This window comes from Anguilla rostrata, chromosome 6 (assembly GCF_018555375.3).
Source record: "Anguilla rostrata isolate EN2019 chromosome 6, ASM1855537v3, whole genome shotgun sequence".
NCBI classification, from domain to species: Eukaryota; Metazoa; Chordata; class Actinopteri; order Anguilliformes; family Anguillidae; genus Anguilla; species Anguilla rostrata.
The window spans coordinates 7,900,386-7,927,949 of NC_057938.1; the positions used below are offsets into that span (position 1 = coordinate 7,900,386).

Sequence of the window (27,564 nt, forward strand, 5' to 3'; positions counted from 1 at the left end):
TATTTGGTGCATGCTGCTAATAGACACCAGCGCAAAGCCGCTGAAAATACTACTTGCGTATTTTGAACGCCGGCACAGCATCTGGCACGAGGATACTATCTGGGTTAATAATAGAAGATAACTTGAGTGACGCGACCTGACAAAAAAATATTCTGGACTATTTATAAAAGAGAATGAAACTGGAAAGCAAGCCATTTGGAATTGGCTTCCTTTGGCAGTTTAACATTATTATGATGCCGCGGCGTTGGATCATGTTGGATCACGTGACGGAGCCTGGAATTTGACACCGGGAGGTTTTAAAATGAGGACCAGGTCTGCCTTTGAAGTTGGAGCCGACTCAAAAATCCGCGGGTATCTGGGAGTAGAAAACAGTTTCCATGGCAAGTTTCCGCGTCTAGCTCTCTGACAGCCTCTGTACCACCGAGAAACACATCCTTCAGAATCTTGTCAGAAATACTATGTCGGAATAAATACAGTACGTCAAAAGGGCCGTGGGTTCCTCTCAGCTAGATGTTTTGAAATACAGCGTCAGTGTAGCTCGTGATTGTAACAGCATTTTGGAATTCTGTTAGCGAGAAGGAATTACCACATCTTGGAAGAGTTGTCCTTACACGTGATTGTTTTGTCGCACTTTTGACTTAAAAAAAATACATTTACATAATTTTTAAATCAGACAAATTCAGAGCAGGTAAGCATTAATGGATAAATGGCCCGAACGGTGCCTATAACAACTTTTAAAAATCGGGTTTTGGAGTTTTTCCACTCGGTGTCAGGTCATCATCTCTACATAGGCGTAGAAATATAAGGAATATAAAAACGATAATTCATTACAAACAGCTGAGCTTCTGAGGAAAAAAAGAGCTTGGCACAACCAATAGTGGAAATCCATAGTTGCGCGTAGTCAACTGGTCGACAGCCGACCAGCGTCGTTTCTTGCACCCTCTGGGCATAAAGAAGTGAAACGTAATCACACATGCAACCGCCTGTCTGTGCTCTAATGGCAAGTAAAGTTTATTTGTCTGATTGATAGCTCTTGACGACCTAGCTGTGTACTCAGTAGCTGCAAATTAATTTTTTATGTCTGTATGGAAGTATCAGTTAATTTTTTGGAAATACATGAATTTCCTATCATGTTTTGTCATCATAAATAGTAACTTTGTGTGTGTTTACTTTTAATATATCCACGTTCCGTAGTCGGTCGATATTTCTTTCGTAGCCTAGATTATCTTTCTACTTGTTATTTTGCACCGTAGAATTTGGAGCGATCAGAATTTGTTTGACCATCACCGCAAAACATTTCATTATGTTATTGGGAGTCGTGTTTCTCTGTAATAAAATGCTTGAAACATCTTGATGCGTTCACGGAGTAGTAGCCTATTCATTTTAAGACTTCGCAAAAAGGCACGTCTATATCCCGCACATTTTTTTGTTGTTCACTGATAGTTTTTTTCTTTTTCGAGACTGATGAATATGCGGCCAATATTTGTTTCACACAGGATAATTAATATAAGGAAATCGGAAGAATTTTTCGGAAAGAGAGAAGTTTGGTCAGAGGGAGGCGCCTTTCGAGCTGTCCTGAACCCAAAGCCTTTCAAGACTTTTGACCCAAAAGAAGAGAACACATCCTGAAACTTGGAAACTAGTGAATTATGCTCCTTTAAGGAGCTCTGTTGTGGATTTTACGCTGCCAAGACATGCCCAGCTGCCGAAGAGGAGCAAGAACGGAAGGGGCTACTAACCTTTCAGGAGCATTTTGGTATCGGACCGGAGGGCATGGAACAAACGGTAACGCGTAATTTACGCTTCGTTTTATTTCAGGTCTAATTGTGTGATTTTGATCTTCGCCTGCATGTCTTGAAATGACGATGTTTTAGCATGCCATGTCTAATAGTTTACTTCTAGTATTTTAACAAATTTCGTTCACTGCCCGGTGTAGCCTACATGCGCAACTTTCCCATTGTGTCGAACCGTGGTATTTCCGAAGAGGGCGACACAGCACCTGGCAGTTGACTCATGTTGTGAACATGTCAGCGTTGTAAGAATTACTTTAACAACTATTGACCACTTGACTTCAGCAAAGCATGACCGTTTTAAGTTCAAGTAATTCTTATAAAATGAGTCCCCCTCGCCCGCACACTTGCTCCTAAGTGGAAAGGCAACTGCCCTAACCTAACGCAAGCGATACGTGCAACACAGGTTAAATACAACAGTAAATTATCCAGTCTGCCGTACCATTCTGTCTAGATCCGGGTTGCATTTTAGTTTCTTGCTTTTCAGTACGTACTTTTAGGTTGTCTGGATTAATTGGAATCAAACATGCAATGACATGCCAATTAAAAATCCGCTTTGCCAACTACATCCTGTGATGTAACTTGGTAACCTATTAAATCTTGGAACGGAATAATATTGCGTGATGTTTGTCATTTTATGTTTCTTGAAAATATTCTGGGAGTGGCAGTTCAGGGTTCAAGCTGTGAACGCACAACTCTCGCTGTTTTGCCGCAAAAATGGCAACAAATTCAGCTGAAATCGAACAATTTATGATTTCAAGTATGATTATTTTATTATGCCTTACTGGCTTTCAAGAGAACTATTCTAGGCTAAAATGATTTTCTCATACTTGCACTTGTGTAAAATGTTGTAAGTTTCTTCACAAGACGTCTGTCATATTCTGAGAACCAGATGCTTTTTATTAAAGACAAAATGACGGAAACACTTTGTGACACTCTGCGGCGTTATGAGCTCCTTGTTAAATAAAGGCCTTATTGCCTTATTCTCCATATCTGGATTTTTATTAAAATTTTTATTGTTTTCAGTCAGTTGATTAGGAAGTTAGATGGTAAAGATGCATGAAGGTTTTGCATTTTGTTTTCAAAAATCGTTAGAGACTGTTTTTACACCGTTTTTCAGATTTTAGGTGACCTAAAGTTGTCTTCTAACCTCTAGTCCTCAGATGAGAAATCATTCTTGCAAGCCAAATAAATCCTTGGTTTTTATAAGACTAAACGTATTGCCTTTTATATGCAGACCAAATGCCTCAAAATGGGAGCTGACCCAAAAATGCCTCATTTTTGAGCTTGTTAATTTTGAAACTGAAGATAATGACTATGCGTGGAATCAATTTTTATTTTATTATATTTATATTGCATATCTAAGTATATATGCTGGCACACGAGAACTTCCCAGAAAGCTAGTACTGTTTTGCTTTCTAGGCTGTACCTAGCATGTAGTTGTTTTTTGAAATCAGAAAACCTGGAAATTGGTCTATATGAAAAAACAAAAGCCTAACACGACTGAAAAATGTGCTGTTGATTGTGGCATTAGATCCCATTATGCAGGATTATTTATGCTGCTTACAGTGCCACAGGGGGACCTAAATCTGGAGATGTTTAAGGGTCCAACACAATGATCCAAATGATTTCACAATTATTGTGCTGTTATGTTCGGGGGGAAAAAAATACCAGAGCTGGTAAATGGCTCCAAAGACACTGACGGAACGAAAGGGGTAAAAGCTTATTCCAACAAAAGCCCCCCTCCCACACTGCTGAGTGTACTGGAATGCCTTGTATGAATGCCCTTTAATGAGCTGTTGCCCAGTAGGAATGTTCAAACTGTTCAAACATTTAAATTATTGTCCATTTGGAAAACATTAAAAAATAGTTTTTCTTTTTAAACGTGGAACAAATCACCATGAAATCGACTTAAACCCAAGGTGAAATGCCTAATCTTTCTTTATCCTAGGCTGTGTTTAAACCGTTTGATTGAAAAGCATTAGGAATGTTCACTGGACTGCTTGTCCTCCAGCATTTGTGGCTGAAAGCAGTTTCCAGACAATAAACTGTATTCTTCTTAAACTTCGAGTCAGGTCAAATACATTAATCATGGCGGGGTCATTTACTTTGAAATAACAGGCCAGGTCATTATGGAGAGCCAGCCCGAGTCTGAACTCGGCGACAGTATAATGCTTTGAATATCATTTGTTCATCCAGACAGACTAATGGCTGTTTTTTTTTTTTGTTGTTGTTGCTGAACATAATTTGAACAAATGAGTTGTAGTATGATATGAGGTCCAGGGGACACATCGGCCATTTTGAAAACCTGTATTGAAATCATTTCTGTTCTCGGGGAACTGGATGGCTTGGGAGCAGGTCCCAGGGCATTGTGTTAGACCGGCGTGCACGTGGCTGGAGCTGATGAACGGCAGGTCTGGTTCTCGGCTCGGCGTGTGGAGCACCTGCGCTCAGCAGGCAGTTTTCTTTGCTGGGGCGGAAGGGCAGAGAGCACGCGGGCAGATATATGGAGCTTTCTCACCGGCTCTGACGTGCGTGTGAAGCACCGCTCCGGGCCAGAGGAAGTTTGTGTTGTGTCGAGGCAAAGCAGTGTGCACGCGCTCACAGATTGCTTAGGTGTGGCGACTGGTTCTTTTTCTCCAGGGTGTTTGTACACACTCACTTTGGTTACATACATTCACTCACACTTAAGCATATGCATACACACAAACACACATACACATGTGCATATAATTCACAAGCCCTCTCACACACTCTGTTGTTTACACACTTGGCCAGATACACAAACATATGTCCACTGGTAAAACAGTCAAACATATGTCTATAGGCATGCACAAACAGACAAACACAAGCTTTCTTACTTACTTACATTGCCATATGTACACATTTTCTTCTCTCTCTCTTTCTTTCTCACACACACACACACACACACACACACATACACACACTCACAGCCGTCTCGCTTGGCCAGTTCCCTGTGACTGCCCTTGAAATGCTATCCGCACAGCAGGGGCTATGTGTTCGAAATGAATTCCCATTTAAGGAATGATTCACTCGGAGTACCTTTCCCACCACTCATTTTTGTCATGCAAGGCTCTCACTTATTAGAATGAGGAGCAGTTTATAATCTGGAAGAATTCACTCAAGTACTTTTTCAGAGGGGAAAAGAGAGAGAGCGATGGTGGCTGCAGATGGGGACTGGGATGGGATGTCCTTACTGAGAACGAGTTTATAATCCTGCTTTATGGGTGGAAGTGTCAAAGAGTTGAAGCTTGGTCATTGGTCACCGCTTCACCTGACTGCAGAGCTCAGTGGTCCAGAAGGGTAGCGGGGTGAAGCGCCAATCCTTGTTACCTAGGAGATGCTCACAAAACTATACCATAGTCTTAACAGGAAGATTTGAATACTCTGGGTGGACATGCTGTGTCAGTACATGGGGCCCCGAACTAGAGTCTGCAGAAGAGTCCTAGGAGGTCCTCAGTGAAACGGCGAAATCTTTTCCCTTTAAGGTTATTTTGTTCATGTTTTCATATTTTAGACATTACAGATTTTTAAACGTTCAGCTAACATAACCCCGTGTTATCAAAAACATCTGGTTTGCGTGTCTCTGATATTGTTATGATGGCTGTAATTTAATCCATATTTATGTTTCTGTAATAATTATGTGGTTTTGGACGCGCTTCCATATGCAGCACTAACGTGTTGAGCTGCCACAGAGTCCATTGTAGGTGCTGGATAAAGGTGCCGACAGTCAGCCTCTTCACTGAGGGATGCTCAGTCAGACGGTGGCCATTTTAGGGCCTGGGATAGAGATTGTGAATAGTGTTGTTGCCAAATCCGCACATTTTAAGTTAGGTTTACTGTTGCAGGGGAGCACTTTTGGAAGGCGCGCAATGTGTCTTCGTGGTAGACAAAGCAGTTAGTGGTTTCTACATTAAGCATATAAAAACAAAGAATTTGGGACGTCAGTTTGTCCTTCAGACGATAGGGCGAGGCTTGATTCACAACCAGTATGTGACAGGGTTTAATCCCAGGTGGGGCATTGCTGTTTTGTCCTTGAGCAAAGTGCTTAACTTAAATTACCAGTTGAATGTCAAGAATGGGAAATAATAAGGTTTATAAGTCACCTTTGACTCGGGTGTGTGTTAGCAGCACTGTAAATTGCGTAATAATAATATGATGTTGCTGGGTGGCTCATCGTGTTAAGACTCTGTTAGTGTAGGAATGGGCCCCACAGCCTGATATCAAATCCAGACTGTGCCCGTACTGAATGGTCCCAGCAGCCCAGGGATGCGATGGTTTCTTCATGCACTTGTACCTTTGTGAAGTTTCATGCTCTATCCATCCATTATCAATACCCTCTTATCCTGAGCAGGGTCACGGGTAGGGGGGGGGGGTGATGGCGCCTATCCTAGCGTGCATTGGGCAAGTCGCAGCAATACACCCTGGACATGTCAGCAATCTATCGCAGGGCACACTCATACCCATGGGCAATTTAGAGTCTCCAATTCGCCCACCTGCATGTCTTAGGACTGTGGGAGGAAACCGGAGTACCCAGAGGAAACCCCTCACGGACACAGGGAGAACATGCAAGCTCCACACAGAAAGGCCCAGGCCGTGCTACCCACTGCACCACTGTGCCGCCATTTCATGCACTACGTTATGCTAAATTACACAACATAATGTAGCACCACATCATTCCTTTTATCTCTCTTCTCTAGCAGGCTCCTTGGCTGAATGGCTCCCTGGAGAAAGTAAAGAAACACTATTTGATGCAAAGTTTCTGGTTTCGTTTTTCTTTAAAAAGACAATGAGCAGGTTGTGCATGTTTGCTTTGGTACGCTCCATCTCCCCCCGGGCATCACTGTGTCAGTTTTTGAAAGGCATGTCTGTATTTTGCAGTCATCTTGAATTTAGGAGAAACCTGGAATCAGGGAAATGGGGTCCTTTCCTCCAGGCTTGCTGTAAACCTGTTATGGAGAGAATGGTAGCCAATCTGAGCCAAATACACTGAAGAATATAAAAACCCTAGTGCTTGTTACATCAGCATTATAATGTTCAGTTAAGAACATTGTAATCACATATTTGTGATCTTACGCCTTAAACAGTTAATTTCTTAAACAATCCAGTGTGTACAGTTATATTTCAAATTTAGGAGAAAAATTTGATTGCTCCATAACATTTAATAACGACATTAAACTATTTTCCCTTTTATCTGGGCTTAACTGTTCACTAAAGAGCTTTAGTTGGACTTTCCCTGATAGTGGTATGGCTGATAATGGTATGCCTTAAAGGCTTTTCTTTGTAGGCATGGGTTACAGTAAGGCCATTTCTGCTCATTTCTTTGGTTTGTTGCCTGATTATTTCCATAAGAAGGAAACCCTGGTTTGGGTGGTTTTTGTATTTAGGCTGCTTCAGGTCCCTGAAACAAGCTTTGCTGTTGAGTGGAGAGTCTACTCCTCTGCTACTCCTACCGCTGATTAGGAGGAGAGTGGTTTTTCTACTGCGGAAGTGTTGGGGCCAGACAAGAGTGGGCTGCAAATGTGCAACAAAGGTACACTGCAAATTGTGTTTCCTTTACGCAGAGGAAGACAGAAGGCTTTGCTGCCATTTCAGTGTAGCCTATTTCAGACCCACTGTTCGATTGGTATGTGATTCTGCAGCATGCTGCTTACTCTTAGACATGCTGCATAATCACAGGCCCGTTGTAAGGCAGGGATGTTATGGGTCAGTGTGTTTAAAAATACGCAGTGACGGGTTAATGCTTCTTCGTGGTCTAATCCAAAGGGATGAATGAACGGATCGGTGAGAGAAAGTCGTGAGAAAGCTGTGTGGAGCATGGACAGCACATTTCTGGTTCAGGGCAGATGCTGAGAATACAATACAAAATTAAGAGCAGTTACAGATTGTGTGGGAGATCCAACTAGAACATGTGTCAGTCAGCCCGTGTGTTCTATGTGCCCACTAGCAACAACTCCGAGAACATGATTTACAGTTTAGAAATGTGGTATTCAGATCTCTGCTTCTAAGAACCGTGGAATGATGTATGACATCAATGTGACCACAGTGAACCGCTCTCAGGCAGCTTGAGTCATTCATTCATGGATTTTAGGAGACGGTTCTCTGCAGTCCAGTCAATCTGTTCACTCATTCCTCATTGCAGTGACTTGTGCATACCACATTCCAATTCATTACTGTCACTTTCTGCAGGCTATCCCTGACACGACTGTTGCAAACTTCACCTCCCTCTGACTGATGTGATGTCTCTCAGATTCAAGTAACATGCACTTACAGAGTTGTCTTCCAGTTGATATTATGTGGCAAAATTTAGGAGTGGGCATGACGCAACTAACAACGCACACACACACACACACAGTTAGAATTACCTGCGGCTGAAAACTGCTAAAAAAATAAAAATAAATATATATATATTCCGTTTGTGCACTCAAAAACATAATTGTAGGTTAAAATGTCAGAAGGAAAGAACATTTTCATTTCAGAGAAGCTGAAATTTATTTACGCAAAGTGCTGTTTATGATACAAAGGATACATAAGCGAGACTGAATTTCGGAAAGGGAAGGTTCTTGTGGTGTCGTGAAAACACATCATCAGTGAATGAACATTGAAAAGGGAGCTGCAGTTAGCTGACAAGCAGGTGTCTTCCTACTACCCCTAACTTGGAACAGATTCTGGGACTTTTAATGAGTGCTTTGGATGTGCCCACTAAAATTGGTGTGTTTTATTGTGTGTAATTAGGTACACTTATAGCACTCCTTTTGACACTCACTCTGTTGGAAAACTCATTGCTTTTTTTCTGACAGACATTCAATAATCTCAATTCAAACACCAGGTACAATCTAAATCCATGTTTCATAGAACTGGCTGTTCCTCATTATTGGGTCTGCTGGCTCTCATGATGCTAAAACAGTGTTGTTGGTAGACGTATCACCAGAGATCGTGTAACATCTGTGTGCAGGAAACAGGCAGTGACTTTGAACTTTGTTGATTAGCGTGCGGGACTCAGTTTGGCATCAGAATTGCAGCATTGGCATGAGTGCCCTTTCATAATGGGATTCCAGTTTGGGTGTGAACATGGCTGAGGCACAGGCAGGTCATCACTCGGCAGGTAGAGTGCTGGAGATAAGCAGTGGAACCCAGTGTGGGGAAGTGTGTCGTTAGGCAGTAGGAGCTTAAAATGCCGCAGCCATGAGTTATGTTAAGTTGTAAATGGAAACAAAGCACACATACATTATGTTCTGAAGCTACACTGCACAGTCGAGTGTTGGTTTTATGGTCCTTTTTCCTGCAGAAAAAAATCCTGCAATCTAAAAATCTCAAACTCAAAAGGATTACAGTATGTGTGAGCTGTCACAATTTCTGTTTGCTGACATTTTTATTAATGTCTGACCTCTAATGTGAGCCGGTTCGTGATGCTACGGAGCACTTATCTTTTTGTGTTTGCTCCAGAAATCAGACTTGAAACACTTTGCACATGGTCCATAATTGCAGCCTGTGAATGTGCCTGTTGTCACGGACGCACTCACTGTCCGACACGACCCATGTGATCATTGGCACCATTCCCTCCACTTTGGCCTCGTAAAGGCAACCTAACTATGTCATACCACACTTTGAGTCATTTAAAAACATCTGAAGATTAGTTCCAAATCCCACCGTCAAACACTACTCATAATATTTACATCAGACTTTCCGGATTGCTTAAAGGCTAGTGTCAGTAGTTTGATAGCCTTTAATGATAAACACTGTAAGTTTGCTGGCATGGATTTTGAAGTTGACCTGGGTTCAGTACCTTAACTTGGTACAAACAGGACTCGTAACACAGCCAACGCACACAGACTCTTCTGTTACCAGCTGTTGAGGTCCATAGCACTGGGGAGATGCATCCATGAGAACCATTTCTAGAGAAAAACATGAAACAATTTATTATGTATTATCCATAAAACGAGATGAGAATATTTTCAATTTTTTTCTGTTTGTTGAATGTTTTTAGGGGGTCTGTCAGAAGGGTAGACCATGGCTGAAATCTTTGCGATTGCTTTTCCCACGATCTCTCTCCAAGCTCGGTTCTCCTCTTGGCTGAGCTGAGTTACAGTCATAGTCATCGCAGATGAGTACTCATTCATTTTCAATAAATCCCCAAAGAAAATTTAGATGAATCGTTATCTGCAAGCCTTTAAATTGACCATGACTCCAATTTGAGTGCTTCTGTGGATTTCACTTCTGACTGGTGAAGACATCACAATCAACATGTATCACATGAATCTGGGACGAAGGTTTCAGACTTTTTCTGAAGGAACTGCTATTGCCACTGTAGCCTACAGGTGTGTAATAATAATTGTATCCTACTATATGTAGCTGTGGTATTTTAAATATAAACCTTTTTGGGGGGTGGATCTCCAATAGACGTAGGTGTGCAATGTATGATGTGTATTTACATGATCTCCAATAAACAGTGGCAATCAGGGTTGGGCAAATCTTTGTGCAAATACTGTTATTCTTCTTGGTGTTATCATATGTTATGGTATCACTCTCATTTTGTGATGTAAATTGCAGTTTTTGGAGGAATTGCCTGAAAAGTGCACCCTGTGGGGGGACATACTATGTTCCTTTGAAACCAACAGGTTTAAAAATAATACAGCAGTGTTCCATCATAAATCAAAGCTGTCTGTTTTTGTGCCACTCCCTTACTGTCACCACTCAACCTTTACTCTTTTGCAGTTTGGTGCAGTTTTTCCTTCGTCTCCTTTACCAGTGTAGAAATCCATTAAGTGCCCTTGCAGACTAACCCACGGTCATGGTCTTCAAAATCGGATGAGGTGCACAATTCCGGTGTGGAAATGAGATGCAGTAGTCACAGCTATCGTAAATGAATTGTCACGGGTGACCTTTGGTTTGTCAGATGTGAGAATTAGAAGAGCAACGGTCTGTCGATTGGGAGGCTGAGTGCTGATCTGCTATGTGTTGCATCCCTCACGCCTGACCTTAGGGAACCTGTGGAGAGCCCTGTCTGTTAGGAGTCTCATTGAGTAAGTGAATCCAAGTGTTTTATGTGAGCCTTATCGTTTGCTTAACTGAATTTTGCATGATCTAGCTGACGAATGAAATTGCAATGAGTTGTACTGTAAGTTTTGTTTGAATGGTACATGAACTGCATTCTCTGAATGGAGTTGCATTATGCATTTATAACTTTATAACTCATTAATGTTTTGTGTATCTTTAGAGATCATTACCACAGAATTGTTTGGAGGGAAATTCCCGTTGTACTGAGTCGCAGTTGTTTCCTTCAAGGCATTTGACATGCTTACAAATATATGTTTATGTGTGTGTAAATATGTATATGTCTGAGTATACTAAGTAGTGTATATTAAAATGATTAGATAATCAATGAAATACATATGATTACCTTGTATATGTGGAAAGAGATGAATATTTTAAAAAAAGTAAAAATGTGTGTGTGTGTGTGTGTGTGTGTGTGATCCATAATACTGAGTGTCCCTTAGTTCATAGGGCAAACTGGAGTCATTTCAAATGGAGACTCAACCAGAGATGAGAATGTCCAATATAATTGTCTTTCCAGTAATAATACCACTTATCCTAGCTTATGAACCATATATTTATTCTCCATCCACTCTGATTGGCTGTGACCTCCACTTGGTACAAACATTATTTACAATAGCAACAAAAACAGCAGTGATAACGCCGCAACAATATTGTTATTTTAGCTATTAATTTCCATCTCATATTCAGATGGATTATCTGAGAATTATTTGTTCTAGTGCTTATTTGTGTGAGAAAATTACGACCCATCAGATTTTCCCAAGGAAGATAAGAGTGTATTTATACAGCTGAATTTCACTGCACTTTTTAATTTCGCAAGGTTGTAACATTATATATTTTTCAATGCCCAATTTGTTCCAAAAGTTCTGATCCACCACCATGACTATGTAAGTCTGACACCTTGGTAACTCAGGCAGGTATTAAGGGTACAGTCACAAATGTTTTTTTTAACAAATTTTTTTGGAAACAAGTTTTTTTTTATTGCTTTTTTCTTAACAGGAAATGTAGGCTTTCCTGGTACCTGCCTTATTTCCTTATGTGTGGGTATGTGTTACTAGAAGGAACAAGACATGGTATGATTTTGAGGAGTTTGGTTTGCATACCGGATTGGAAGCAAGTCTGGCAATAATCAACTGCATTGGAATGCCCGAGTGTACTTTTTTTGACTCTGTTTGAGTGGGTATCCTTTACTGCCATCTTGATTTAATGTATTTCCCCTTGCTACACCCCCTCAGTGTTAATGATAGGCTGACCTGGCAAAGGGTATAGCTCCAGTACCTATTTCGGCAGGAGACCCCTGGAAGAAATTACAGTAAAACGACACACACACACACGGGACTGGCAGTTCCTTCTTCTGTAAGTGATTTGTAAGGGACTGCTAGCTCTGTGGTGTGGTGTAAAAATATGCAGTTCCTTTTTGTATTAAAGCTACAGAATTGATTCCTGTAGAATATGATCGGTGAATTACTGTGGGAAGAGAAGGACTGCTACAGTGTTTGGGGTGCCTCGAAGCTGTAATACAAGACGTCAGAGCCTCTGCATCTTTATGAATTTAATAAAAGTTTTCACACAGCTTTTAGGCTTTTTTTTCTCTCGGATTTATGGAGTTCGCAAAACGTGATGCCAGGCTAAACGTGAAATACAGCCGTCTTTGTCTCTGCTGACTTCACGCATTCAGAGCATCCCAATTAAATTTTTGGCCTTGAAACCATTCCTTGAAACATGTATGTGGTGGAAAAGCACTGGACCCTGACCAATCCTGTCATAAAATCATGCCCTAGAAACGGGGCGTGTTTAGGCGTAAACAGTGCAGATTTAAGACAGATGAAAAGAGGGGCCCGCGCTGGACCCACTTCCAGACTTCTGAGCACTTGCAGCTTCAGCCTCAGCCTCATTGTCTTTCCTCTGGGGGCACTATCAGCCCTGTTGAATGACCCCCCCCCCCCTCTACCTATGGAGCACCAGTCCTAAATCAGGGGTGTGGAGCGATATCGTCCTGCCCCAGTATTGGGTTTCTGTCTCTCAAATTGGCGGAGAGTTTTCCATCACCTCATTCTCAGAAGTAGGCCAGGGTAGCGGATGGCGGGTGGCGGGTGGCGTGAAGGTCAAGGATAACGGTTTGTTTCCCAGTCCTCCTTTGACTCCCAGAAGGCCGAGCAGGAGGACCGTTCAGAGGGACCAGGGATCGTTTGCCGAACCACTATCAGCGCTATGTCTTAAACATATGCACCTGATTTGCACTTGAAATGAAATGCCCGCCTGTATGTTCAGGTGTAAGGTGTAAGTAAGGTCAAAAAGCATTTAAAAAAGAAACCACAGGAAATGTGTAATGCAAGTGCAAAAAAAGTGTATTATCATATGTCTAATTTTGCATCTGACCAAGGTTTAAAACCTTCCAAGGGCAAACTAAGGTGAGAATTAATTTACTTGGAGCATTTGCTGTATTCTATGTAAATAACATTATGTAATGTTCCCAACATGAAGACAAAAGTCTGTTTCCGTAAAACAACTTTAACAATCCTGTCTGCACATGTGTCTTCACTTGGCTGTAGTCTAAATGATTTCCTTTTCCACTAAAATGTTTACAATATGGCAATTGCCATTTTCTGCAGCTCTCTTGGTCTGTGTTCAGCTTCAACCTAATTTGGTGCTTATTTGAATGCTTTAAACGTTTTGCAAATTTTGCTGGTAAGACGAGTTCCAGTCTCATTCTTTGCAGGCGGAATGGTGCGGGTATGTTTTATAATATACCAGCCAGCTGTAGACGAGCACTAGACTGACTGATAAACGAACGATGACAGCACTCGCTCAGATATTTTCCCAGGGTTTAATTTATTCATTGAAAATTTGCCCTTTAAATCTCCAGTGTTAATGACCACACGCAGTTCGGATTGTGGTCGTTTTTTTTTTTTGAGCTGCGTTAAGCTTTATTTTGCCCCAAAGTCATTTGAGCTGATTACGGAAGAGGCGGCGTCCCGTCTTCAGTTTTCCATAAACCTTGAATTAATTCTCCCCGAAGGTGTGCATGCTCGGCCCGATGTAAACCAGAGTCGGGAATAAAAATTTGAACGACCTCTTGCCTCAAATGCTGGCGCCAGATATCATGGAAATTAAACTTTCATGAGTATTCCACCGTCTCCCAGGCTTCAGTGCGATTGATCACTCTATGTGTTAGCGCCTGGGGGGCAGAACGTATGTCCCTGGTCCCCGTGCAATAATTCCAAAACCCACAGCGATGCCAGGCCCTTTAAAGATTAAAGCCACAGACTTCCTCCACAAGCGCCGACACTGGTAAAAAGAGTTCCTGTTTTAAATTCTGGATCACAAATCAGAATCAGGCTCTTGTGGCGAGTCAGTTCTTAGAAAGATATCTTCTTCTTTTCCCTCTGCTTATTATGTTTCTAGTAGCATTTGTTGTGAAAGTAGTGTAATGGTAACATCTGTTGTGAAAGTAGTGTAACAGTAACATTTGTTGTAAAAGTAGTATAACCGTAACATCTGTTGTAAAAGACGTGTAACAGTTACGTTTGTTGTAAAAGTAGGGTAACAGTAGCGCTTCTTGTAAAAGTGGTGTAACGGTAACATCTGTTGTAAAACTAATGTAACAGTTCTAGTAAAGGTAATGGTAATGTTGTTTGTGGTTGTAATAATGGTGCGAGTAAAAGTGAAGTAATGCACTGTTGTCATTGTGGGATGTTTTCCACTTGATGTGGAATCAGTTTTCTCATTACCTTTGTTCAATGCCCCTGGATGAAATCTTATCTGCATGAAGCAGTGGGGCATTGGTGACTGCTGAGACAGTCCAGGGTATTTTTAGAAACGAAGAGCAGTAAAACAGACATAAAAAGCCAGAGAGGACATCATGCTCTCTCACTGTTGATTTATCTGCTATATATATCTCTCCGTGTGTGATAGACAGCTATTTATAACTTTACACCTGTGCCCTTTGTATCTAATGTATAGTGTTTGTGTCTTCCATTTCTCTCGGGGGTAATTGTTATATGTCTTTATTGTGATAGTGGACATACCATGTAAAGCGATATTCTTTTGTGATTTGCTGTCAGAGATTTCATTACTACAGGAGCCAAGGAATGCTTGAAAAAGCGATCGGCTTGAAACTGCTCTAGGGAAAATGTGCCTCGAAAGGAGTTTGTCCCCAGCCAGTTTGACCCATGAGGCTGCGCTCTTGTCTTATCTGTGAGGATCACATTAATCCTGAGTGTTTGCTGATAGGAAATGGGGAGGTGGGGGGTGGGGGATGGGGGGGGGGGCGTAGTTTGTTCCTCTGGCACAGAGACGTCTGAGTAACAGCATGGCCCTGATGCTGTGCTGGTGTCCGTGCTTCACTGCCTGTCACAGAGTGCCATGGGTAGCCTGCAGGGCGAACACACACACACACACACACACAGACACATCTACACACGCACACTCACATACACACATCTGCACATGCACACACACACATACACACACACGAAAATGCTCACACGTACATATTTTCAAATACGCACACACACGCATTCACACGCACACACATTCACAACCACCCTCTCTCGCACACACACACACACACACACACACACAGAGTATATATTCACTAAAACTCTGTTTATGTCTCTCTCTCTCTTTCTCTCTCACACGCACACACACTCTTGTTCACAAGCACATATATACACACGTTTTCATAAGCACTCACATTCACACATAAAGACACACACGTTCACAAAGCCACGCATAAACGTTCAAAAACACTCATGCACGCATGTGAACCCATACCATACACCCAAGCACATACACACACACACTCACATACACTAAACACATGCTGTCACACATACTTGCACACAGGCATTAACACAACCACACACATATGCACACACATTAACACAGAAGTGTGAAAAAAAGAAAAACCCTGCCATGTGCTCTCACTTTCTCCGCTCTCTCTGTCGCTCCTCTCTGCAGGGCTGCAGCAGGTAATTGGTGGTGCTGTAAAACCCTGTTGGCAGGGATTACACGGGAAAGATTTGGTCTGTGCTGCTGGCAGAGGAGCTGGTGTCTCTGTCTGCTGTTTCTGCAGGGCGATGGTGTATTTAGTACCCTCCATGCAGGGTACCACACCTGTCCACCCTGGCAACCCCTTCAACACGGCTTTCTGGAGAAAATCCTATTAACCTTAACTTGGCATGCAGTTCTAAATTCCGCAGAATCACCTGGAGCAGTGGGCCATTGTACGTAGGGAGCAGTGAAGTGCTAAGATTAATACACGCTGTGTAATGAATATTGTTAATCAGTCGTGAAGGGATGTGAGGTTGTGAAATTATGTGAGGAAACATTGCTACTACTGTATATATGCTACTTTATATGCAGTGCAGTGTTAAGGGAGTGCATACAACTCATGGTTAAACCATGATTTTTAATAAAGATACTGCAAAATATATATATATAATTCAGACACCATGGAAATGGAAAAAAAGGATGTCATATGCATGGCCTTGTATACAACCTGATAGCGTATAAATGTATTACAACAGGCCAGTTCCAAAGGGGTGGTATTTTCCCTCTTCATGGACCCCAACAATGCAGGCGACCATTATCTCTATATCTCAGGATTGTGAAACTGGGTGTGTCTAGAGGGGTTCCTGGAGTATCCCTGGATAACAGGAAAATGGTAAAGTATGGAACCCTTTTAACTTGACTGGTATTGATGGGCTCAGGTGATTAAGTCAGCAGCATTACAGTATGAGAGTCATATTACCTCCTATCACTGCCATTACCAGCAGATTCAATAGAGCTCCTGCCATCCCCTCAAAACAAAAACAAAAACCACATCTCTGGCTCTTTAAGAACATCCCTGACAGGAGTTCTAAAGAAGGTGTTGTTGTTGGACTAGGAGGTTTGGTAGCTGTTCCTGTGGACAAGCTCGCACTAGCACCATGGCCTAGCCGTGTCCTCGATGCTCTGTCTGCTTTGACACTAAGCACACAGAACTGATGAAGATGACATTTTCTGCCTGCCATCGGTGTTGAGGTTGCCATATTTCAGTGTGGCCCCGTATGTTATGTGTTTGGGTAACTTTATCGCACCGGAAGCGTCGAATCCAAGCGTGTCCTCGTCAAGTGGCTGAACAGTGCGCTCCCTTGTTCTCTGTCCAGATGGGAAGAGGTGGAACGGAGAGGGCAAGACGGAGGAGACAGCCAGCATGTCATCGGCAGGTGCATTCTTTCACCTGGCTAACTGGAAGGTAAAGGCCATCATACAGCAGATAAAATTCGGATCGGATATTGGAATTTTTCCTTCCTTTAGGGTCCTTCCTTTAAACATTTGAAGGGAACCTCGGGTAAAAAACTAACTTGCCCTCAAAACAAAGTTTTAATGTTTCTGCAGGCAGACGATGATCATTTGAAGATTGAAAATTAAAAAGGCCAGTAGCTCAGAGAATTACACACTCTGAATGTGTTAAGTTCTGGATAAATCCAAACTATATGACCCAGTTGATCTATGTTTTCAGATGAGCCTCTCATTGTGTCCACAAAAGTTTTCATATTAGAATAAAACACTTAGACATTCCGGATACATGTAAGATCTATGGTTCCTAATTATTACGTCACTTCTGGATTGGCTGCTTCCCCGTGTCTGTACCACATGATGAGGTGTCTGCTGTTCTGTCCACATGTGCACAGCTGTGGGAACACCCAGGGTAAACCGTGGGCTCCCTTTAAATATTTAACCCCCCGGGCCCGAGTGTTGAGTGACAACTGAGTGATTAATAAGCAGAGGCAACATGCTGCAGAGGGAACCGTTGCATGTTCACAGGCTCGTCCCGGTGAAGGGAGGGAGCGAGGGAGGGAGGGAGAATGTTTCATGTCCGGGTTCTGTTTGAGCTGGAGGGGATCAGTTTACTCACAGCAGCTTGAAGTTTGACAGTCTCAATGGGCTGGGTGTGTGTGTGTGTGTGTGGGGGGGGGGGGGGTGTCATGAATCAAATGAAGGCACTCCTAGACAAGCTATGACAGGACTATGTACAGCGGAAGGATGAGTCCCATTCGAGGCCAGTGACTGGATTCAAAGTCATCGCGTAAACAGGTCATTATCGGCACCTGGATGTTACTGTAATAGAACCTTGATCATTGATAGGCTGCCAGTGCTTCCTCGGTCATGCCGCGAACCCTCAGCTTAGAATCGCTCGTCTCAGGTGGTGCACTGGGAGGACATGCTGTTTCGCCCGGCCGCTGCATGTGGATATCGGCATCTAACGGCCAGTAATGAGTGAGATCCTTCAGTGCCGTGCTGCAGATCTGTATATAAATATATCCAAGTGCATGGACTCATTATTTGACCAGCAAGTGCCATGCAAGGCACGAAAGTAACGATGTATTTTTGTTTCTTATGGTGTTCTACATCCCTATCAGGATTGTTGTAACTTTTCTGTTTGCATTGTATTGCATTGTACGGAGCACCTCGAAGTCCTGCACAGTACTGCGCAATGAACTGCACATGACGTGAAGATATAATCTCACTTAAATGGAGTATATAACTGTATGATTACCATGCAATTACATAATAATAATCATGCAATGTCTATAGATTCCCGTCATACCCTGAACTTGATCCTTTTTTTTTTTTTGCACAGTTACACCACAGAAATTACTTATGCAAATTATTTTGTGCTTACAATAATATTATACTGATTATAACAATATAATAAACTGCATGGAACGCTTTTCAGTCATCATGTTCAAAGCACTTTTCAAAAAATACTGTTAAGACAGAGTAGGACAAACGAGGGTAAACTGTTCAAAAGCGGAAAGGAATGGGCAAGGCAGTGAAAACTAGCTGTTAAAACAATATGTGTGGTTAACAGTAGGCTATTGTAAAGGCTGACCACTTTCAGATAAACTGTGTAGTTTAATTCCATAATTTGTCATTCCTTACTTCTTCCCACAGCTCCACAATGAAAACCCCGTGTCCGTGTGTTTATTTGGTCACCTAGGCGATTACTCCGTGCGGCGGTCCCAGGGAAAGGTCCGGCCGCACGTTTCCATGGTAACGACCGCGCTCCACAGTCTGTTGTCTCTTTGCAGGTGATCCTGTGGGTGCTGTCCTCTCTGCTGGCCCTGGTGGACGGCGTCAAGCCTGGAGGTCAGAGGTCAGAGCACAGTAATGCCGTGAGGCTGGCGGCAGGCCACTGGCCCTCCGACGTCCCAGATATCGAGGAGCTGGGTGATGCGTCTGACATGCGCTCCTTCTGGGGCGGCCTGATTGGTGAGTGCCCGCACCGTCTAATCTCTGCTGCGAAACCATTAGCCGCCCCGGTTGCTGATACTTCCATCTTCTTGGCCTTCGTCCAGAGCAGTAATGCTAGACTTCCACGAGACCTGAAACAGCTCTATTTAAGGCTGCGTCCGCAGAAGAGAAGTGCCTGCCGCCTTTTTTTTTTTCTTTTTTTTTCGGTCTTAACTTTGTTTAGAATTTACCGCCCCGCCGGGGGGCTTCTCGCAGGGGTTCATTAAGCGCGTCGTCATCGACCGTAAACCAGTCAAGAAAGCGGAGTCTTAGGCAAATGCGTAAATAATGCGATACTTTGAGGCGCTGCTGCATGTGCACATGCGCCTCGGCGTGCCTTAATTACATGCGCCGTTGCCTTTTTATTGGACGTGAAGGCCGTTTGTCTCCTTTCCCCTTTAGAGCGGCAATAATAATAAACAGCCCTGGTGATCGAAGAACCGCCTCCTTGAGAGATGTGCTTTGTGAATCACTGCTTGGGTCCTGATTGGTGGTAGCTATAAAACAGCAACTAACTTTTATGCCTGCAATGTTTTTCTCGCCTTAACATGGCCTTCGTCATGGTAACATGCGTCCCCACACACAGCAGATGATGGTCACCAATCTTTTTTTTTAGTTTATATGTTTCTCATACTGCCTCTTCTCCCCTGGCGGGCAGTCCAATCATTACAGCCAAGCAGTGCTCCAGTCCCCTTCCTCCACAAATCCTTTTCAATAGAGTTCATATTTTTTGTGTCATTTTTGTCATGACTTGCCGGTGTTGGACTAGTGGTGAGAGGAATGCAGTCATTTATCCTAAGAGCAAAGCTGTCGTTCATGGACAGGTTCCTTGTTACAGGCATTTTTTTTTTTAGCAGACGCTCTTATCCAGAGTGACTTAGAGAACTTTTACATAGCATTTAAATTGCATCCATTTTTACAGCTGAATATATACTGAAGCAATGCTGGTTAAGTACCTTGCTCAAGGGTACAATGGCGGTGTCCTACCCAGGAATCAAACCTGTGACCTTTAGGTTACAAGACCAGTTCCTTACCCATTATACTACACTGCATTATACTATACTACCTTGTTTCCTATTCGACCAGCAGCCACTGCAGCGTTTGCATGGTTTATAATGCTATCTCTGTGGTATTTGTTGGCCACGAGCAGATGAGCTTAAGGCACGATTCATTGGCCCATATAGTATTTTTATTACAGTTTACACTCAGCTAAAGTTCACTGGCATGGAACACCTGAAAACTTACAGCTGTGTAGCAATGTTATATATCTCTCGCTAGTTTTCTCTAACTATGGACCGATGTAGGTGAGTACCGCTAAACAATTCAGTTAGCAATTTGAATTTGCAATTTATGGACTCATAACACATTTGTGCACAAGATGTTCTGCCTAATTCCTATTTCGTTAATCTGAGAGTCGCGATCAAGCAGTTGTTGGTCAGTCAGTTTGCAACCCTTCCCTTGAAACCTGCACTTTTACAGACTTTTAGAAATGGAACAGTTGGAGTCATAAATGTCTCCTTCCCACATTCATATTTGGCTCCTAAAGCAGGGCTTCAAATGCGGTTTGGGAGGTCCTGTCCTACAAGACGTGTATCGCTATGACAAGAATGGTCGAGTGGTGAATAAGCCAGGGACTGTTCTGGGATGCTGCCACAAAGTGAGGTTCCCATCTCATCCTTTCTCAGAAGAAACGTCTGACTGTGCCATCGTGGAATTTACAGGGTGTCAACGATCCCAAGAATTCATATATTAAGATTAGAGCGCAAACGTGCATACAGAGCGATGCCTCCACAAAGCGAGACTTACAGCTTTAATCTTATCCTGCAGTGATGCCTTTGATTTATTGTAGCATACTCCAGGCCTGTGTAAACCCAGCCATGTACATATCTGAGGTGTTTCGCAATGCATTCTCAATAGTTTACCGTCTTTGTTTACCTTTCCTGGGGATGTGGAGTTCAAACCATGTCGGTAAACACTGGCTTGAGGTTGGTATTTTTTACGGAGTTTGTCCTTCAACATTTTCCCCCGTATCCAATGTACAGCGGAACCTCAAAGTTTCAAATTCCAGAGTTACGGACTGACCAGTAAACCAAACAGGGTACAAACCTAGAAGTTTTAAGCTTCTTATTATGGATTCTCTGTGTTATCGTTACTGCTGCAAAAACGGTGCACATTCATTTAAAAGCAGCAGGTTTTAGTGGGCAGCAATGTGGCTGTATAAATGAAGCAAAAACAATGTTATCTACCTATATACAGGAAAACACACGTTTTAATGCCTCATTTGATGTATGGACAATTGCATTTGTTCATTAATGGAGCTAGAACATTTTAAGTTTGCAACAGGTAGTCAGAAGGTACCTGCTAATTTTCAGACATGTTGCTGCCCTCTCAGTGTTCTCTCATCAATATCATGTCTTAATTAATGCTGTGGCAAGAATCACCCCTAGCTTGCTCTACATTCTTGGTCTGCTTTTCTAGATCAATAACTTTCAGTTTTTCTGTAATCAACACAGATATTTGCTTAAAATTTTTAAGCATGCGTGACATACAGTAGGCTCCTTTTTTTACCAGTCATTAACTACAGATGGGCTATTCTTATGGAGTGTAATGCATACATTAATTACATCATACCCATTGAAAAGAAGAACTGCCAGAGAACAGCAGGATTCAGAAAGCACCTGACTTGTTTATTTGCCTTGTGCTGGGAGACATTGATGGATGGCCGCTCTTGGGCGATGTAATGCAATGGTGTCTTCAGTCAGCGTGTCTGTTTCTTCCGTTTCCCGTAGAGGGTCCGTCTCTGCCGAATGAAGAGGAGGACCAGCAGATCCGGTGGGAGCGCTCTCCCTCCGACGCCACGCCGTCGCGGGGCTCGCGGAAGAACCGGAGGAGGTCCAAGAGCAGCCGGGACTGCCGGCTGGAGAAGAAGCAGATGCGGGTGCGGGACCTGGGGCTGGGCTTCGACTCGGACGAGATCGTCCTCTTCAAGTACTGCGCGGGCACCTGCCACAGCGCCCGCAGGAACTACGACCTGGCCCTCAGGGCCATGCTGGAGAACGGGAGCCTCCCCAAGCACGCCGCCAAGAAGCTGAGCACCCAGCCCTGCTGCCGGCCCACCCGCTACGAGACGGTGTCCTTCATGGACGCCCAGACCACCTGGCGGACGATCAAGTGGCTCTCGGCTGCCAACTGCAGCTGCGTGGGCTGAGCCGGGGCGCGGGGGGAGGGGACTGGAGATAACCCGGCGAAATAAACGACAGGAGGTGAGCTAAGGCAGAGAGGGAGCTGCCTTTCGAAAAAAAGTCCGGCTGGAGGAGAAAGGAGGGGAGCGAGGGAGGCTTCAGGGGTTGGGGGGCTGGAGGTTCCCACTGGCAGCTCGTGGCAGAGGGCAGGTTTGGTGCCCGGTACGTGGGCAAAGCTAACGGGCGAGGCAGTTCTGCGTGACGTGTTCCCCTGTCTTAATGTGGGGAGGGGGGGGGGGGGGTCTGAGAGCCTTGAGGCCTGCAGCCCATCCCACGGCGTGACGGAAAGGACCGGAAAGCGGAGCAGCGTGCCGGCGGGCTGAACAAAAGCCAAGGGTTTGGACAGGAAGGTGGCATTACCCATAATTCCACAGGAGATGTCAAAGAGCAATGTAAACAAGAGGCCTGGCAAACAAAAATACGAGTAAAAAAAAAAAACAGCGTGCGGTCTTAATTCCACGATGACGTATGGGCTTATGTGTGTTTTTCTTTTCTGGAAACGGAAAACTGAACACTGTGGAGGAGGTCAGTGTCTGCTACTGTCATCTGAGTGGATGTCATGAGATTTGGGCCACACTAAAGACAACACACCTACAGGATAAACTATAAAAACCTTTTGGAGGTTTTTTAATTCGGATTGACAAGAAGATTCAAATGGAGACGGGGGTATGGAAAAAGCTTTTTTGTCATGGATGTATTCACATGTGTTCATGACACAGGTGGAAAAAATCTTCAGCTTATGCTATACTTCCTGTTTCTTTGTGAATTTTGCTGTTGTTTTTAATTCAACGTGATGTAACGTCACCCTGACATTAGTCCAGTGAACAGCATGTTCAGGCTTCAGTCCCTACATCCCATTCTGTAACAGCTAATCAATAGTTTAGCTGTCAAAAATTTAGAGCATAGGGATTTCATCACATTTGTGACTTTGTAGAAGATTGGAGCAGCTTTCACTTTAACTGTAGGTTTGAGCTGATGAGCTGGTCAGTCTTGTTGGAATTTCTGCATTTTGTGGCTTAATATGGTTTAGTGTTGGAGAACTCGCACACTTTACAGTAACTATAAGGTTAGAAGTTTATAAGTTTCTCACAAGTGTCTTGATATACTTGTGATTATGCCAACTGCCACCTGCTAACTAATGCTAACTTACCCCCCCCCCCCCAGGTCTTTTTGGTCTAAATGTGTTGCTTATTTTAAACAAAAAGCAAAACAAAAACAGTAGACCCATGACTCTCCTGAACCATGGCTGGCCAGCCCTGCTTTAGTGCTTACCTAATTTGACACTAAGGGTTATGTACCTGAGCATTACAGAAAGTCTGGTAAAAACTAATGGGTAGAAAATGCAATTACAGTACCTTTAGTCCATATCGAGCTCTGCATATTCACTGATGCGAGACAGATAGGCCTCAGATTGCAGGTCACTGAAATGGAGATGTCACATTTGATGCAAACCGCAGATTTAGCTACTAGTCTAAATAAAGGATCAATGAGAGCCTGATTACACTATGTTTAATCATTGCATTTTTTGGTTTATAGCTTCAAAATTAAAGTGGCCTATTTAAAAACAAGGTAACAGAAATGTACATAATTAGTCAATATATAAAAAAAAACGTACATTCTTCCAATGTATATATTTTGGCTGTAAAATTGCGAATATTTGCGTTCTCAACAACCTCCAAGTTTGAAGGCATTCCTATTTCCGTGGTTCTCTTGTGTTTTCAGAATTATTGAGCATTAAGGCAAGTGAAAGAGATACAGAACAGAGTGGGGTTAGGTGAGGTTAGATGAAGTGTGAAATCATGGTTGTCCGTAAGTAAGTCTGAAGTTTCAATGCATGATCAAAACCAATGAAGTACCATCGACGTTAGCCCATTTGGCCAAATGACTCATATGAGCCTTTTCACAATCCCAATTCTGAGTCATTGAACTACTTTATGCATTCACTTGATTGGGAAACTATATTTACCAGAATATGTCTGATGCATATCTATTAAGTTTAAAACATTCTAAAAGCATGAGTAATGACCTTACTATTGTAAATCATTTACCTGCATAAAGGAGTGTACAGCTATTTTCCAGTATATGCATTAAATGAGTAAAATATAAATTTTAAGTTATTGGGACATTGGTACGATTGTATTCAGTCTGTTTCAGTTAGAAAAAAATCCTGTTGGATTTAATTTAACTTGTCTTTTGCGCAAGTCAGATGTTGACTACAGTGGAAGTGTCAGAAAGAACATATTCTGGGTTTAAAGACCTCCTTCTTTGTCTTCTGTAAATATTTTTTACTGCTATAAACCACAAATAAAAGCATGACAGAGGTTTATTTGGTTGTTGGGGGAAGGGGGTGTATTTGAATGTTTGATGTTTCGATTTATTGTACATGGACTGTAAACCATAAAGGCAGCCACTTTCTGCAGTGAAGTACCAGAGGACAATCGGCCATTTGAAAGCCAGCACTCAGATACCACTTTGAACACAAAGGCAAATAGATTGCACAGTTTACATAGCACATGCACATACTGCAGTGTTACAGTAGTCCTGTTCTGCAGTTTCAGTATGTGTTCAGCTGCTGTCAATAGTGATAAAGAAGTGACAGGTAGCATACTGCATTCTTTGACTATTGACTATTTGACAGTAATGGGTTAGTGTGACACTTTGTTTTGCTGAGGAGAATTCAAATTATGCGGCTGTTCCATTTCTGTGGCGCCCCCTGCTGTTCATTCTATATATGTTTCGTATGAAATAGCTAACAGACAATTCATACATCAAGAGTGGCTATCATGTTTATTTCACTGTATGAGTCTGTGGAGATGTATGGAGCCTTTCCTTGCCTAACCTCTAGCTTCAAAGACATCCTTCCATTTGGGCTGATAAATAATGTGGGCATCTGTTATAAAGACAAGGACGAATGTGCAGGACTGTTTAGGTAATGGTGCTGTGGTTTTCCAGTGTGGTCCAGAATGTCTTGTGTTTCAGATAGATGTGAAAGCATTTGAAGGCAGCATGTAGCTGGGGGACCCTGTAAACCAGGGCTGCCCAATCCTGGTCCTGGAGATCTATTGTCCTGTAACTGTTCATTGCAACTCTAATTTGACACATTTTATTCTACTAATTAGCAGCTCAATGCAATCTCTGGCTGTTGAATGGGGTGATTTGTTAGAGTTGTAGTGAAAGCCTACAGGATGGTAGATCTCCAGGAACAGGATTAGCCATCTCTGCTGTAAGCACACGCACAATAGCACCAAATTGCTAAAATGATACGGTCAGTAGCACTGAACTGCTGGAACGATGCGGTCAGTAAAACTCCCAGGTGGCACAAAATGTTCCCACAATGTTACTGGAATGTTTTGTCAGTGTTATAACATTGCCCCTACATTGCAGCAACATTGTGAGAACGTTTTATGTTATCTGAGATGAAGAAAGATTTTTTTTTTCCCTTTCCAACCAAAATGTCATCTTAGCTTTCTGTGCACAATTGCATATCGTTCTTAGTTTCTCAGGATTTTCACTGTACTGTAATGCTTTATTTCATATGTCTTGCTGCTAGAGTCAGGATAACTGCATGTTCTTTTACTTCTGTGAAAGAAAATGACCACAAACTGAATTTTCCACCGATTCCTTTATGTTGTTGTGGAGCGGTGCTATGATACAGTGATTAAAACGGTAAATAACTGAAGACATGAATTACTCAAATCTATCAATGTTATCAAGGACTGCAATAAAATGACCCCTTAACTTGACACTTTGCACTAATTTTGGTGGAGTAAAATTCGCTTCAGTGTGCTAGTAGAATCAGCCATTGTAGACTTAGTTGTTACTGTACATGCAGGCACATTTGTTACACTGCATTTCAAATGCAAGAAGTTTACCAAATCACAAAGGGAAAGGTAATCCCAGTCCGTTGAAAAATAATAGATTTATCTGTTGCTTTCACAAACTCTAATGTGCAAATGATAAAGAATACCCTGACTCTCTCAGCCTATGACTGAATGTGATCTCTCTGTGTGATGTTTTTCTCTGCTGTGATATAAAATACACAGTTTGTCTTCATTTGCCCTGGAAAAGAGCATGTTGGAGTGAGAGCCGACCAGTTCTCTGTTTATCCGAAGGAATAGTTCCACAGTTGTGGAATCTATCTCAAAGCCTTGGTCTTATTATGTTTTAACCTCCTGTAAGCCCCCTGTGGCAGCAAACTGATGGCATCTTGGATGGAAACTGCAAACTGTCGTCTCCCAGCATGCACGTTACAGTTCCACAGATCTGCTATTGACGCAGGTTCAATTTGCAACAGTGCATTGTGGGGGTGTTAGCTGGGTTGCAGTTTAACTGTGTTCTGTATCGCCGGTGAGAGGGGTGCCTTTTTTTTTGTTGCTTCTTTTCATATTTCAAACACGAACTGAACACTGATGGATGCTATGCATCTCCTTGCATTAATGTACAGAACTACATGCAAAGTATTTATTACATTTAAGTTATTTATTTATTATCATTTTGTAGGATTTTTTTTTTTTGTGGATAACTTTTTTTAATTTATTGCAGTTTGGCCATGTATCTTTAGGTTCACTCATCTGTTGATTATTTTTGTTGTATTGTGTATTTTGCTTAGGAAATGAGCAACAGAACAGCTCTTTTGAAATTTACCAGCTGGTTGTCATCAGAAGGCCCAGGGAACTGATTGTCTGTTCTTGGTTGTCGAGTCCGAAATCTTGATCTCAAGCCTTGCTGTTCCATAAGATTGAGGTTCCACAAGAAACACCAAACTCTGGTTTCAAATAAAACTATGAATGACAAATATTTTTGTATGTCAGTATTTCAAAACAATTGTAAAATGAAAACAGTTATTAAATGATATTATTATTATTATTATTGTTATTATTATTATTATTATTATTATTATTATTATTGTTGTTGTTGTTTTTTCTGTTCTTGTTGTTCTTGTTGTAATGACAGTTTTAAATGTATCCTCTATTTTTGTACAACGCCATTTTCCTTTACAGGAATAAAGTTTTCAAATAGTGCATTGCTGTTGGATGACTCTTGACATCAAAAAGTACTGTACATTCACTTAATATCACCCAGCCTATCACAGCATCTGCCTGCTAACACCCCATTCACCTGACATGAAATGACTGGGTGCACTGGAAGGCCAGGTACCAAAATAAATAAAATAT

General features: G+C 42.3%; 1 protein-coding gene across 2 annotated transcripts; it reads left to right on the forward strand.

The window, feature by feature from the left end:
• Positions 1-33: 33 nt before the first annotated feature.
• LOC135256389 (artemin) lies at positions 34-27,411 on the forward strand. Of its 2 annotated transcripts, XM_064338095.1 has the most exons (4): positions 35-1,785; positions 17,018-17,106; positions 18,947-19,127; positions 21,938-27,411. In XM_064338095.1, exons 1-4 carry the CDS (start codon positions 1,695-1,697, stop codon positions 22,354-22,356), a joined length of 780 nt encoding a protein of 259 aa, XP_064194165.1. In that variant the 5' UTR covers positions 35-1,694; the 3' UTR covers positions 22,357-27,411. The 2 variants fall into 2 exon arrangements, with proteins under 2 accessions (XP_064194166.1, XP_064194165.1); XM_064338096.1 differs by lacking the exon at positions 17,018-17,106 and having other exon boundaries at positions 34-1,785.
• The last annotated feature ends 153 nt before the right edge of the window (positions 27,412-27,564 follow it).